This window comes from Plectropomus leopardus, chromosome 23 (genome assembly GCF_008729295.1).
Source record: "Plectropomus leopardus isolate mb chromosome 23, YSFRI_Pleo_2.0, whole genome shotgun sequence".
Lineage (NCBI taxonomy): Eukaryota > Metazoa > Chordata > Actinopteri > Perciformes > Serranidae > Plectropomus > Plectropomus leopardus.
In genome coordinates, this window is record NC_056485.1 from 13,383,318 (window position 1) to 13,399,412 (window position 16,095).

General features: G+C 37.8%; 1 protein-coding gene across 1 annotated transcript; it reads right to left on the reverse strand.

Moving 5' to 3' along the window:
- Positions 1–7,105: 7,105 nt before the first annotated feature.
- rasl11a (RAS-like, family 11, member A) lies at positions 7,106–16,040 on the reverse strand. The gene is made up of 8 exons (XM_042512800.1): positions 15,462–16,040; positions 13,931–13,987; positions 13,691–13,773; positions 11,462–11,502; positions 11,253–11,382; positions 10,937–11,012; positions 9,826–9,902; positions 7,106–8,945 (listed from the first exon to the last, which is right to left on the reverse strand). Exons 1-8 carry the CDS (start codon positions 15,622–15,624, stop codon positions 8,799–8,801), a joined length of 774 nt encoding a protein of 257 aa, XP_042368734.1. The 5' UTR covers positions 15,625–16,040; the 3' UTR covers positions 7,106–8,798.
- Positions 16,041–16,095: the final 55 nt, after the last annotated feature.

Genomic DNA, 16,095 nt, shown 5'->3' on the forward strand with positions numbered 1-16,095 from the left:
ATAACAAACAGCAAGCCTTCAGGTGAAAGTCCGGGGTTTGTTGGACCCATCTACCGCTCCTCCTGCCCACCCTATAGGGAGTATCTAACTCCTAATATTACATAGTTACTGGCAGTGTTTCTACCTGATGCCATCCAGAGGCATATCATATGTCTGCGTCATTAACTGATGTGGTGCAGCCAGCCAGTGCCTGTAGTTCAGCCAGCCAATAGGGTTGAGCTTTTGGGGAGCTGTCATGTCATCCATCTTCATTATACAATCTATGATCACAACACCTGAAAAGGTTCCCTTTGGCCGTGTTATAAACAGTCGTTTTTTTTGGTGTTGTTGTCTGACGCTGAAATCACTGACAAAGCGGCAGAATTTGACTACTTTAAAATTAAAACAGGCTGATTCTCCTTTATTGGAAGTGGCCCCACGAGCTGAACAATGCACCCTACCACACTACAGAATAACTCAGGATTGGCCTGAAGGACATAACAAAGAGCTTAAGGCATCGACCTGGCCTTCAAATTCCCAAGATCCCAATCTGATGGAGCTTCTTTGTTATGTGCTGGTACCCCACCTCACAACCCACAGGACTTAAAGGATCCAACATCCTGGTGCTTGACACTACTGGATACCCCAAAAGGTCCTGTGCATGCCTTGACAGGTCAGAAGCCCAACCATGGATCAGACTACCTGTTGAGGCACGGACACAGGACCTCTGGAGTATCAGCACATCCCAGAGATACTCCATCAGATTGAGATCTGGGGAATTTGGAGGCCAGGTTGACACCTTGAGCTCTTTCTCATCCATCCGAGCAGAACACTGCACTGCAACGAGATGATCCATGGTATTCACCCATCAGTGGTTTTAATATTGTGGCCAGCACAATGACTACATGAGTTATGGGAGCAAAAGTTAAAAGAATATCAATATGAAATGAAAGTATTTCTGAGATATGGGTAATTAAGATATAGTTATATTTCGTGTTGTTCATTAGGCAGTTCAGTTTCCAAGTTGCCTTCAAGAAAGAAAATCAAAATTGCTTGTATTGGAAGTGTTCACATGAGTTGTAACAACACAGAATTTGTGATAAATCAGAGCATTTAAAAACAAAACATTAGCTTAACTTACAAACATGATGTCATGATGAATGAGGAGTGAAGGGAACAAAGGCAGAGACATGGTTTTAAAAAACAAAACGGTTGATAAAATTATAAAGAATGAGAATTGGACCAGCATTTCTGTGTCAAAATCCTTTAACAATGTATACTAATCAATGTGGAGAAGCTGTTTAGTGGGAGATGTCCATGGGCAAGACACTGTTGGTCTGGAAATTCCTTGGTTTAAATGTCCTGCATAGTCTCAAGAAATGCTGTACGAGGAGGGGAAGAGTGCGGAAAAAGGGCTAGCAGGGAGTAAGAGGGGAAATGGGAGGCTAAATCAGTTTCCCACTGGGAGCTTTGGAGACAAAAATAGAGACAACAGACCTCAGATATGGTTCATGCATTAACTCTATACTGCCAGTCATGACAGAAATGAAAGGAAGAGGTCAAAAGGCATAAACAGGCAGTTGGGTCTTACTCAGTGGTTGCAATGACAGTTTGCTGCTCCAGAAGTTTCACATGGCCTCACTTTCTTGCTAGATTTATACAAGATTTAATCTTATTTTCATTATGTGTTAAGTTTCATTTATATTTATATTCATTTGTTTAGTGTAGTTTATTTGCCCAAATCAAGTTCAATAAAAAAAAACAAACAAGCAAAAACTAAAAAGAAGAAAAAAAACAAACAATAATCCCTAATTTAACTTATTCAACATCATGAATTAAATGTAATGATAATTAAAAATATTTCAAAGATGATGAGAATGTGTACTTTATCATCCCGTATCTGTACACTGCATGGCCCAAGTTTATGTTTTATAGTGCCCGGAGCCGTTTATCAGAAATAACGTCTTCACCAGAAAAACAAGAACATTGGTCTTTATTTTAAATGCCACAAAGTGACCTATATTTCCATTTATCTGACAAGGACCTTGAGGCAAAGGCAGAAGCAGAGTGATGTTGTTATAACTCTAAAAAAAAAAACATGATTCAGCCCAGACTGTGATCATCCATTGCTGAAGAATATAACGTGATATGACTGAAAAATAGACTTTTCACCAATGTTTCCTTGAAATTTTAAATTAAAACTCAAAAATGCAGACTGAGTAATGTACCAGGCACTTAAGTGCTCATGACAAAGGGGGATATAGAAGGACTTTGCCTTCTGTATTATCTGTGTTTTTCTGCATACCAAAATGAATCTCGTTAAAGTTTTTTCCTGCGCATGTAATTACTTGGATTCTAACAAATCAAGCTGGAACACAAGTGAAAACCAAGACACCTTGCAGACTAAGTGGCCTAAGAACTATGGTGTGTTGAAACGGTCACTATATGGACCTTCATGTGAGATTGTTTTGACGGTGTTAGTTTTTGTGCCTAAACGTACCTAATCAAACAATAATCATACAGATATCAGATCATAAGTCAGTCACATGAATTATTTTAACTGTTATATAAAATATACATTTTGGAGCATGCTGAGAATGTCTTTCTGACATTTGGGGCACCAGATAAGATTCTTGTTTTGAAGCCTTTTGGGTCAAGTCACAAGTCTTGTTTTTCGAGGACAATTAGCAATCAAGTATTTGAAATATTCAACATGCCAGTTACCTGTCTCTGGTAAGTTAACTATTTTAAGTTGAAATAGGGACACCTAGTGGTTCTTGTAAGTCCAAGAGCTCTACAAGCATTAATGCCACCTAATGGCTCCTTTAAGTTTCAAAGGAAATAACTTTTCACTTCCTGTCTAGGCTTTAACCAGGAAGTGGGTGCACATGCCATGAAGAGTCTTTTCAGGTCATCTGTGTTTATAGGCAAGGTCTGCACAAATCTTTTGCATTGTTGGTATGTAATGTCATTTTGTGTTTTTGCACCATTTATAGCTCATTGTTGCATTCACATTGTCGCTTTAGTAAACTCTGTAAGTGACAAATGTTAATTGACCCATGGTTAGTGATGTTTTTCTAGATAGTTTTTGGGCAGGGCTTTTTTTTTGTCTCATTTTTGTTTTCAGTACAGATCCGACTCACTATCAGGATAAATGCCAATAGGTTTTCCAGGAATTTGCCTTGGTGTTTTGTTGCATGACAACAAACATAGTAAGGGAATATAAAAATAAAAATCAAGAAACATAAATACTGAAAGATATATGTAGATATATAAATATATAGAGGTTCTTGCAAGTCACAGAGATCTACAAGCAATAATTTGTAAAAGATATTCACAACACACAAGAGTTGTACAGATTTGTACAGGGATGTGCAAACTTTGATGTATAAAGAATAAGTGCACAATACAGAGATAATAATAATAATAATAATCTTTATTATTAATTTGTTATTATTTATATAACAAAGTACATTAACACACAGCTATGTAGATAAAAGCTATTAAGGTTAAAAGCAAGTAATATTACATCTTTTATTTGCCTAGTAGTTGTAATAAATAATCCTATGTTTTTTTTGATTATATTTTTTATAATAAAATAATAAATAAATTCTTTGCAGATTATAACCACCAAGCATTAATGTTCTTGATTTTTATCGTCAAAAAGCAGCGTTGGCCTTTCACTGCAGCATTTAGTTGTCACTCATTTATCATCTCATCGTCTTGTGCTGAAAGCTTTGCCGAAAGCTGACAAGTTCATTTGTTTTATGTCTGCACAAACAAGCTGATAATCTTCTGTGTTTTTCTGTCTCATTTTTATCTGTCTGACTTTGTCTCCCTTCAACACTAGCTATCTTCTGTCTCTCCTCTCCCTCCCTGTTTTTGTCAACTCTTTAATATAGAAACAGCTGACATGATGAATCATTCTCTCGTCTTTTTTGTTTATTTAATATTTTGTTTTACTTCCTAAGGTCTTAGATCTTCTAACAGCCTCTCCCTCTCTCTCTCTCTCCCCCTCTGGCTTTGGGGTCTTGACTTTATCCCAGACGGAACGTTAACTTCCTGCCGCCTTCTACAGATAACACACGCACACACACACACACACACACACACACACACACACACACACACACACACGCACACACGCGCGCGCACACACACGCACACACACAGCTGGTTTATGTCATCCACACTGCTGTTGTTGATGAAATGCTTTCCCATAGTGGTCACCAGAACACCCACATATTTGTTGTTGGTTCCCTGGAGTAGTTTGCTTTAGATAGGCTGACTTCATCTATCCTATCTTTAGCATGCTAGCATCTGCCATGTTTTGTGTCTACTTTTATACCAAAAAAAATAAAAAATAAAGACACTGACTCTGTTTCTCCATAGACCACCATTATAGAAGAAACGTCTGAATAATTATTGAAAAGGACTCCTCGCACAGCAATCAAGGTCAGTTTTCACTCTTTACCCTATGAGTTTTTGAAACCGTTAAGGTTAAATTATAATAAAACTTTATTCAAGAGGTTTGAAAAGCTGTGTTTATGTGCCATTACCCACAGCTATCTAGCTCATGGCATTGCTAAATAAGTCTCTCATTCTTCAACTTGCTTTACCTTGTCCCCACTTTCAACAGACCAGTCAGGGTTCTTGCATGCTTTATGTATTTTGGTTGCCATTGTGACGTGTATAGTTGGATTTTTGACGGGTTGCATGTTAGCTTTCACATAGCCACAGCAGCTTCATGTGTAGCTCTGCTATAACCCCTTAAAGTGTTCATTTAGCTGATTTTCAACCACTTTTGTGTCATGAAAATAATTGGTAGTATGTGTAAATGAACTGATGTAAACATCCCTCCATATTCCATCTCTCATCTCTTTTCTCTAGCTCTAGGGCTGTTGTGCAAACTACAGATTGTACTTACGCGTTTTTGTGTGCCCACCACCACGGACAGGAAGAGTATAGAGGTGGATTGAAAGAGTGGCACAAATGCCACAGCTCATTTTCTCTATTTTCTCTGCTCATAAAGCACCATTTTTTTTAAAGCAATTGCATGTTCCTACTGACTAGTCAGTCCAGTTTTATGAAAAGACCATCTTTACAGCTTATTCTCAGCTATGCAGATGACACAAGATTGTATTTAATCAATAAAAAATGTTGGATTCCAGCTTTAAGTGACTGTGATTTGATTGAAAATCCTACCAGTCCTGCCAATCCTACCAGTGTTTTCATTATGCCAACAAAATCAAAGACAGCAGAATCTGTTCATATCTAGAGTCACATATCTAGACGCAGTCCAAACATGTCAGAAGTTTGCATCAGGGAATTTCATCTCTTGCTTGTTTTTATTCTTCAGTACTGAAAAGCTTTCCTACTTGGGACACAAAAAATATGTGAAGTAAGCTCACAACATCAGTGAATAAACAGGGACAAATACTAATGAAGACCTTATGTATCATTCTTCATTTTTGATCAAGCAATGCATTCCAACAGCTGACAGTAATTGCTTTGAATTCAACACTAAATGCTATGAAGGCCATTTAAAGGACAAAGGCACTGGAATAAAGTCTTGAGTGGGGGGAGAAAAATCACATATGGTGTGTCTCCTATGGCACATTGTATGGAAAGTCCAATATACTATATCTTACCTGGAAAAATGAATGACTTCCATATGCTACTGGTTAACTAACTAACGTGTGTGTGTGTGTGTGTGTGTGTGTGTGTGTGTGTGTGTGTGTTTCCATGGACCCCAGTGATTTGAAAATATTTGTAACTCTGCCCGAAATACTCTCATGGATTTTCTGCTCATATTTCTATACAAGCAAAACTATCTGCCAACTCAGGCTGGTATCAAAGAACATCAAGTACTTTAACTTCAAATACAAATATGTGATCAAATCCCAGCAGTGTCTCTCACAGTTTTGCAGTCTGGTCACAAATTGTGACACTTTTACAGACTGGATTTGGAAGTTTAGGTAAGTTTTTGTGATATGTTTTCATCTGTGAAGCATCATTTGTTTGTGCCCCCCTTGTAACTACATTTGTGAACCACATGTCCCATGTGTACGTGCATGAATGAGCACACATGCACTCTATTTGATGTCATTATAAGCCCTGACATTCCCCTCTTGTCAAATATTTGCCTTGATGAAGACCAAAAGCTTTTGATTTAATCACTGCATGGACTTTATTGTGCAGTGTATATCTTTCTCATGAGTTGATGTTTTTGGCCTTAGTCCACGTTTGCATTGTGTCTAGACTGTGTGACATGCTGTGGAGTAAGATTTTGCTGCAGAACTGGACATTTACTGACAATGTCGATGTTATTTTGATTTTCCTACTTTTAAAACAGAACCCAGAAGTTCACTTTGGCTTTCTTTCTCCTTACCAAAAAAGGGAACACGTAGTGGAGACTCAATTGTCTAAATCTGGCCTCATAAATGTCACATTAACTCTTCATCTATCAAACAAAACTCACGTTTAATGTCCATGTTTTGCTTTTTCTAGGAAAAAAGGAGAGGAAATCCTCATTTATTCATTTGAGAATGCAGGAACACTTGATCCAGTGGCACACAGGAAGAAGGTCTTTAAAGTGTGGGAAGTGAAGCTGGAGTCTTAAAAGAAAACACAAGAAAATTGGACTTAGAGTAGCTGAAAATTATGGGAAAATTAACATTTTTCACACATACTTCCATCTTGGCATTCACGAAACAGCAATTCAGGATTTTTGTCTTGATACACAGCGAGTGACTGGCTTTATCTCAGTCTTTTTCTAGACTCTTGATGGAGCCGTGCTGCTTTTAAAGGTCAAAGGGCAAAAAAGGTCCCCAGTCAGGGTCAGTAGACAATTTTTTAGAGTGTGTTTGTGTGTGTAAAAAGGGTTGGAGTGGCAGGTCAGTGACCGAAAACGCAATTCCAGATGCTGAGGAATTTTGTCTTTACTGGGAATTTTGTGTGTGTGTGTCAATGAGAGGTCATGAGAACAGCGGAAAACACACACACAAACATGCTTCCCAACTTCCTTTTACATACTTGAACCAATTTCCAAATCTTTACAGATAGCAATTACTATATTTTATGAATTACACACACAGTTTAGGACTTTAACCCGTGACACAACCAGTAAACTTTGGACTTTCGGGATACTTTATTTCTTGCAAGCTCAACATGTCTTAGTACCAAAAAGCTGTGACTTGCCCAGAAATTCCTTCTTTTTGGGAGGAAAAGGCCTCAGGAGCAACATTAACTCCACAGACACTAACAATTCCTTTGAAGAAACAATGGAAATGAAATACTCCTCAGACTGCAAGCCATTTAAAGTGCTTTCACACCTTGAGTTTGGATTCTTTGGGCTGAGCTATAGTGGAAAAGTTTACGTTGTCACAATTACAGGCAATGTAGGACTCGTAAACGAAAGACATAGATTCACAAGTCTGTTGTGTTTTGAAGACTGGTGATGAATTTGGAGGTTTAAAACAAGCCTTACTGCAGCTCCTGTAACTTAAGCGAAACATTAATGTTCATACCAGATACTAGTATGGAAGTCTATGGCTGCCAATATTGAAATGATAAATTACTCTCAGTTTTGAAAATTTTGGAAAATTAGCACCATTAAAACTATGCCTATTTAACTAAAAACATATCCTGTTTGCAATTCAAATGCCATGAACGGACAAATATCTCTGAATTACTTAACTGTTACTTAAGAAAGCTTAAAAATGTGATGACTCTCCAGCAAGTTCTGAAACTATAAAGTATCCTGATAATTTATATTTTCCTTAGAAATGATCTAAAAGAGCATAATTTTCATATTAACATACAGGCTACATATTATACACAATTTTTAAGATGTAAATAATTTCTAATTTTCTTTTGGCAGCAATTCTATATATTCATATGTAAAAATAAAATTTTAATTTTTGCATAAAATGCAAAAAAACCTTAATTAATTAATTAATTTTTGCATCCTTTTATTGGCAGCCATCAACTTCCATAAATATCAGGAATTTGTCCTCTGTTTTGTTACATAAGGTTTCCCTTCCGGCTGTCAAATGCAGCATTTGTCTCTGTGTTTTAGGGTCATTTCCTGTTTCAGCTCTGACTACTTTCATAATAAGTCTGCAACACAGAGGACAGAGACTTGCATTTCATTTATTTTTTTAAACACCAAAGTTGAAATCTGCCATTGTTCTCAACTTGAATGAGAAAATAATCTTTTGAGTATCTTTGAGTTGCAAAAAAGTTGAGGAAACTGTAACAGGTATGGGGTATAATGAGACTCTGTTATTCGGCAGAACATTAGAAAAAAACAGTTTTTCCATTAAATTGTCTTGTCAGTTTTATGACATGTTAAATTCACTTTTGTCATGACGTATTGAGAGTGATTTTTCAGCCTCAAGAAAACTGAGACACAAATGAGTTTACAATGTGAAGTTTTACTGACACACTGTCAGTAAAACTGTCCTTCACGGTAAACAAGTTTCTGACAATACGGACAGTTTGTTCTGTGACCTGTTCACTTTGAGCAGCATCCTGGGAAGCGGTCATGATGACCATGAGCTCCGTCCAAAACACAGGGAAGAGCTTAACTTGCAGAAAGCTCCTTTCAGTCTTTGTCTTTATCCATCTGAGGACGACATCGTTAAAATGCTTTAATCCCCACAGAAGCTGCCTTGTCATGTCCCAAGTTGCCAAACTTAAAAGTCTTTGATACCGAACCCTCTTCCATTTTTCTTCAGCCTTTCATCAATGAGGACTGAATCCTTGTCTTTCCATGGAAGCTCTCTTATCTTGATGTTTGTGGTCCCATCCTGTGATCACAGAGTTGTGGATGACTTGACTTTGGAGGAGAGGACCTGCCTAAACCTCCTCTTCAGCTCCTGCATGTTGGGAGATTTGGGTCTGGCCAGATGGAGGCCTCCTCTTCGTTTCTCCCCGTTTCCTCCTCCCAGTGCTCGGATCACCTGGAACACAGAAAGCAGTGACTCATATAATAAAATCAGATCTGGGACCAAGATTACTTTGCATGAGCAGTAAAACATGCACTTGTTTAGACTTTTTTTTGTACTTTTCTTCCTATTTTACACGTATATTCATTTATTTATGTCTAGAATTCAATCTGATTAGTGTTTCTCAGACCTTCCTTTTTGCTCTGTTTTTGGTTTCCACCCACTCTTGAGGGAAATACTTGGCTCTTTAGCCTCTAAATGCTCAATCATGATCACTTGATTATCTATCCATTATTTATTTATTGTTTAACGCTAGGAATATAGTGTACGGTTGGCTTATCAGGTTTTTAGCTGAAAACAGCTGCCTGCAGCAGTTGGAAAAAAGAGTCAGGAAATCAAAACAGTGAGCTGAAAGACAATAAACAGCTGAGGAGGACTACACAGTATAGTCCTATAGTTAATATAAAATATATTGACTATTGTAGCTTTAAAGCACCTAATCAGTTAATGCCTGCTTAAACAGGACGAAGGTTTGAGAATTGCTCTCTTGAACATCAGAAAAGGAAACAGTCTAAACACAGTCTGAGCCTCTGGGCAAAAACTGGTATTATTCCACCAGGAAAACAAACACAGAGAACAGACCATTGTGGGCTGGTATACCTCTTTCTGACCAGAAAAGAAAAACATAGTATTTAGTATTCTTTTGGTGACTCTGGACATCAGTGGGAAATAACCTATAATCACAGTTTCCACAGGAAGTGAAAATCCCTCACACTTTTCCTGGATTTAAAGTGAATAACATACTGATATCTTATAAATTGCCTTCATGGGGGGAAAAAAAAATGTCCTTCCTCGTCCTTAGATTATCAAACAAGACAACAAAAAGAGGCCCCACCTCCTGACAGAGATGTAGGAAGGCGGTGTGGACTCCCTCGTGGTTCTCTCTGGCCGAGGCCTCAAAGTAAACTCCTCCTGTGAGCAGAGGCAGTTCTCAGATCAGTTTTATCTTTCAGATAACACTCGGCATTCCTCGTTCATTAGGCACTATGTAAGATATAGTTTACATGGAGACAGAGATGTGTGTGCATGTATGCGTGCGTGTGTGTATGGTATAATTGCACAGTGCATTCAGAGCTCTTTCACAAATTGGCTAGTTTGGGAAATAGTTTCTGTACAAACACAAACATCATCAAGCATTTGAATTTCATGGAGTTGAATGAAGGAGTAGAGGTAGATGTAGAAGGTAATAAAAAAGTGAATGAAGAGAAAGTCATTAAATGATGAACTGCTTATAGCAGAAATATTTCTCCTTTTTCTTCTCAAAACTGGAACTATGAACTTTGCTTATTACATCAATAATATGGAATTTTATAGAGAAATAAACCCAAATAACACCAAATTTAAGGGTCTTCAAGTTTTGTCTAGCCAGATTTTTACTTTGGACATGTCTACAAATGTTATCTTTATAGTCATAACTCTACATTATTTAAGAAGTGTAGCAACAGTCTCCTATAGCACCTATCTCTAGCATATTCATATGCAGTACAGTGAAAGAAGTATTAAGATCTTAGTATTAGTATTACCAGCAAATGTTTGTAATGTATCAAAAGAAAAGTAATCAAAAAATTGTATTTTTCGGAGTGTTCTATTAACCATATTTACTCTGTTTGACTGTTTTAGTGATGCATTTACATGTAAGAAACATCACTGGTCGTAAACAGAGAAGCTCGGATTAAGACACACACAGAGGGAGCATGACGCCATAACACCACTATACCTTTGCATAGCAAATATTTGTTTGCTGTTAAATTCATGTTATGAATGTCAGTATATTACAAAAGCTGTTTAGTTGTGAAAAACAACCAAATTAATGATAAAAGATTTTTAAAAAAAAGGCAACCACTAATCTCAGAAATAATATAAAGGACAAAGAGGAGAAAATGGCCAAGATTAGATGGCGAAAGAACATGAGAACAAAAAGAAAGAGGAGGAGGAGGATGCCCCACCTAGTGAAGCTGCTAGCGTCTCGCCCTCGTCTGCAGGCACCTGTCGGGCTCTGAGCAAGTCGCTCTTGTTGCCAACCTGCAGCAGATTACAGATAACAGAGAAGATTAGATTAGGGGGATTAGGGTTAGTGGGTGTAATCGTCTGTCCTAGACGGGAGTGAAAGACTTTGAGTAAACACTGAAGCAATTCAACACTTAAAATGAAATAACCCTTTGCCTGCCAGTATTAAATAGACAAAAAAGAAAAATTAAACCACCTTTACCCTGATACATGACAATATTCTATATTTTTACAGGCACATATTGTCCCACTGACCAGTATAACAGGAATATTTCCAGAGGGGTGTATGCGTCGGACGTGTTGGTACAGCGGCTGGATGGTGCGGTAGCTGTTGTGGTCGGTGATGGAGAAAACCAGCACGTAACCATCTGCCCAGTAGATTGACCTGAAAATGCAGGTATTTCCCAGTTATTACAGGATGTTACTTTATTAGTTCAATTCATGTTTAAGTAAATAAGTCAGACCTGTTGATCTGCTCCTGGCAGTACAGGCCTTCAGCGTCATCCTGAAAAAAACGAAACAAACATATGTTTAAAATGGTGCTGTATGACCAGAGAAAACTATCCAAAACCCCCCAAATAATTCAACTTACAGCAATAATACCACCAAATCCTCACATTTGACAAACTGCAACCAACAATTGTTTGACTTTTTAAAAAAAAACTTTCCGTTGTTGAGAATGGAAACTGACTGAAGTGGCTTCCTATTTTAAAACACCTCCTCATTCCTTTGAGTTAAAGCAGCAGCGAGAGACTGATAGTGGAGACTGTGCTCAGCACAAAACCATTTATCATTTTGTTGAAGTGGTTTAAAACAACCCCAGATTACTTTCAATGGCAAAGCAGGAAGTGGTGCATTCCCATTTAGATGCCAGTGGATAAATAGATGTGCAGAGTCCCGGAGTTTGACACCAGACTCAACCGAGCAGTTTTAGGTAACTAAACTTAAAAAAAAAGACTGCTGATGTGTCCAGAACTATCCTGTATCTTTTAAATACATCATCCTGAGCAGCTTAAAGTAAGTCAGCAGGTGGTGATTTTACTGAAAAGGCACATCGCCAAGACAAATGGCTGTTTATGGACACACACCAGCTGCTTCAGAGTTTGAACTTATGACTCCAAACCCACCAGACCACCCAGCCGTCAGTTCAGGAACAATTAGACTCTCAGGTTTGGCAACTCCATATTCTCGTTTGGTCCAAAACATATTTTCTGTAATTTAAGAGTTGAAGACGAGTTCAGTTTTCTCTCCAAAAATCCCTTTTAAATCAATCAGACTTTATTTGTATAGCACTTTTCATACAAGCAAAATTGTAACACGAAGGGTTCTATAGGCACATGGGTAAAAAAAAAAGCAAGACTTAATTAATTAAAGCACTAAAATAAGAGTACTCATTAAAACAAGGAACTTGGGAAATGCTACTATAAGTGAGGAAACACCAGAGGCAGGATATAGATAAAAGATAAACATAATTAAATATAATATTAATCAAAAGTAAAGTAATTACATCAATAAATAAAATACCCCAAATAGTAGATAAAAGAATAAAAGGTTACCAGAGCAAATAATAATAGATAAAAATGTTAAAAATAATAAAGTGACAAAAATAAAATAATATACCATCTAGTAAAACAGTAAAACAGACTAAAATGAATAAATAAAAAAAGTTCAATTAAAAATCAAACTAAAGAGATAGTTTTTAAAAAATAAATCTTCCAGGAGCTCAGTAACGTCTCGACCTCTCTGCCTCCACACACCAATTATTTCTGTCTAATCTCTAAAAGCCGGTCACCATCATCCTCCATCCTGCCAGGAGGGACTTCCTCACCCTCCGTTATCTTCCCTCCACTGGAGGAAATGAGCAGCTCTGAGGCCTGGTTTTGTAAACAGTCTGCTGGTGTGGAGCAGGGTGAGCCGTGCGGCACGTTGCGCTCATTATACTCAAAGAGATGGTCATAAAGGTCACTTCCTCGCACTTCAAATACATTCCTGACATTGCTTTTAAGATAAAGTGGCAGCTTTTTTAACGTCTTTAATGAGTTCAACTTTTAGGTCGAACACTGAGCAGCGACATCAAACAAAGACCTCAACTTTGTGAACGTTTAACCCAATTTCAATTAACCCTTTAGAGTGTGGATGGACATCAGATTTCTTGTGCTGCGGGCAGACACCTTTAAACCTATGGAACCTGAGAAAATTGGTTTGATTTCTGTTGAAATTATGGCAATGACCGACTTTGCAAGAAGTGTCCGGAAATTTGTGAGAAAAAAAATTGTTTTTAAAGGTAAAAATGTCAAGAAAACTATATTTATAATTCTGTTTATGCACTCACCACATGTCTGGTGCTGAGAGCAATGAGCACTCAGCACCAGACATGGTACCGAAAATCAAAAGATGAGGTATATTACAAAAACTTTAAGTGTTACTTTGCTGCTTTAAATTGGATGCCAACTATAGAAGAAGCTAGAACAAGAAGAAGTTATGCTGCATCTTCTATAAAGAGAAAAATAATGGCTTCCTGTCATAATTCATGTGACAGATGTGTTTCCATCACATCTGTAGCATCTTCATAAACTGAAGCAAAAGCCACCTCAAGCAGAGGTTGTTGACAATTAGCTGTTTCCATAAAGAGGTCACAGTGCACATGATAACAAACACATGGAAACATGGCTGCGGCTGCCTCCATCAGTTACCTGGAGAGCGACACAGGGAGTATCTTGGATCTGAAGCGACACTTCCTCCCCATCCAGTGTGACCTTTCTGGAGTAGAGCGCTCCTGGGGAGAATGAAAGAGACAGGATGAATGAATGGATGAATGAATGGATTGATAGTGGGGGCTTCTGCAGAGGGAAATCAGTCACTAAGTGCATTCATTTTCGTTGCTTATTCTGATAAATCTTAGATTATAAGAGGCAAGATGGGCAGAAACTCACCAGTGTTTGCTTCATAATCCCCGATGAACCTTTTAGTGAGAAACCTGACAATCAGAGCTGAGAAGAAACAAAATTGTGATAATAATAAATTTAGGAAGCATAATGACAAAAAGAAGAAAACAGCAAACAAAGATTGTATTATGGCAATTTTTGGTCCAACTATCCACTGTCCAACAGTGCTTATGAAGTATAAGTCCTATATCCAAAGCTACTTTTCGTTGTTGTTTCATCTTAAACTTCTTGTACTTGGAATAAAAAAAGAAGTGTAAGAAAAGCCCACCAACCTGCTGCAACCTACTGACCTATATCACACTTAAACGTTTGCAGGTGCTGCAGGAATTTCTCGTTTCTGTGACACATAGTTTTAATTTTCATAGCAGTCAGATGAGCCAAATAAACAGGCCCAAAGTCTGAGGTAAGAAAATGAGTCACCAATACTCCAAATCCGATGTTGCAATCCTTCATGCGTCATTTTGTACTAGTAAATGATTGTCTCACGTATCACTTGTTTTGGGGGATTTTGGATGGACTCTTGCTGACTTATGTGAGGTCAGATTCCTTTTAGTAGAAGCTTTTTAAAGGATAACTCCACAAATTTTAGACATTAAAGTGCTGCTCTTAATAAAGTTGGGAGACTCAAAAGAGATTTTTTAAAAGAAGAATGGCCAAATCTGAGCAGCAAAGGTAGAGATCACTTTTAGTCCCTGGTGTTTGTCCATCGCCAAGAAATCCTTGTATTCTACATTTCCCATAACGCAACCTTAATAGTAACACCCAAAAACACATTGTTCACTTGTAAAATACGATGAGTGCTGAAGATTACACTTCTCCAAAGTGTACAAAATTGTTCAAATTAGCTCCACAGCAACATTTAAAAAGGCCAACCCATTACTACTAATAATAATTCTAAAAATATAATACATTATGATGATCATAACACTCTGAAAGTCGTCATTCTGCATACAACTGATAGCCTACATTAAGTACTGAGTTAATGTGATATTATTAATTAGATTAATTATTAATATGATAACATCTTTGTACTTTAATTCAAGTAAAATTTGTGCATGTGGGACTTATGGCAATAATGGCATGTTTCATTTAATTTTACATTGTTTTAATTTGGATCTGAATACTTCTTCTACCACTGATTGTAAGCAATAAAAGCTAACAACAAATAAATAAAATAAAATATAAACAGGTGGAATTTTTGAAAATTCATGCAGAATGTCGCCCCCTGTTGTTCAGATTTGGTTATTTATTGTAAACATTTACTTCTTAACTTCGGTATTCCTCTGTCAGAAAAATATATCCCATAGATATTCCTATCAATAACAAGATACACAATGAGTGGTTCAATTTGTGGTTATTTTGATTATTTTATTATTGACATGCATGAAATCTCAGCCACCCTCCCCCGTTTTAAATCTCTACAAGCCAACTGTTGAATTATAGTCAGTTTGTGACAAACTTCCCTCATTCAAGCTGCATTTTGCATTTTCCCTTCCCCAGCTCTTCCCTCCATCCATACCGGTTTTGCCGACGTTGCTCGCCCCCAGCACCACAATCTTCACCGTCTTGTTGGGTACACAGTCCAGCAGGGGATACTCCGGTATGGGAACCAGCAGAAAGTTGCCAGACCCGCTGTTGCTGTTCATGGTTCCCGGCGCAGGGTCGCTTCCAGTCAGCCGCATTTAGCTCCCGTCTGCCCTCAGATCAGCTCTGCTCTGTGTGGGAAAAAAACAGCAAACCCCCGTCCGACCCGAGGAGGAAATTACTCCAGTACTCCCATAATGTCCCTGCAGAATCGGCGTGGAGAGCTCCTGAGGTAACCTGTTGCTTGTTCTTCGTTGTTTATGATTACTGCAGGAAAAAAGGTTTTCCTTTGTATTAAAGGTGCAAAATTTCCAAATATTCCCAAAATATTCCAGCTCCAGTTCAGAGTTTTCCTCCACTAAGCGCGCAGAAAAAGTTTTAACCCCTCTGTATATCTTTCAGCAGCGAGAACTTGTCATTTTACTCACTAAAACTCAGTTTTCATATAAAATGCATTAATAATTGCAGAAGTGTTCCGGTTCGCACCGATTCCAGATGCTGCTGACTGTGGACAGAGAGCAGAGGGAGGGAGGGAGACTTTGAACCATCCCCTCTAATATTCCCATGGG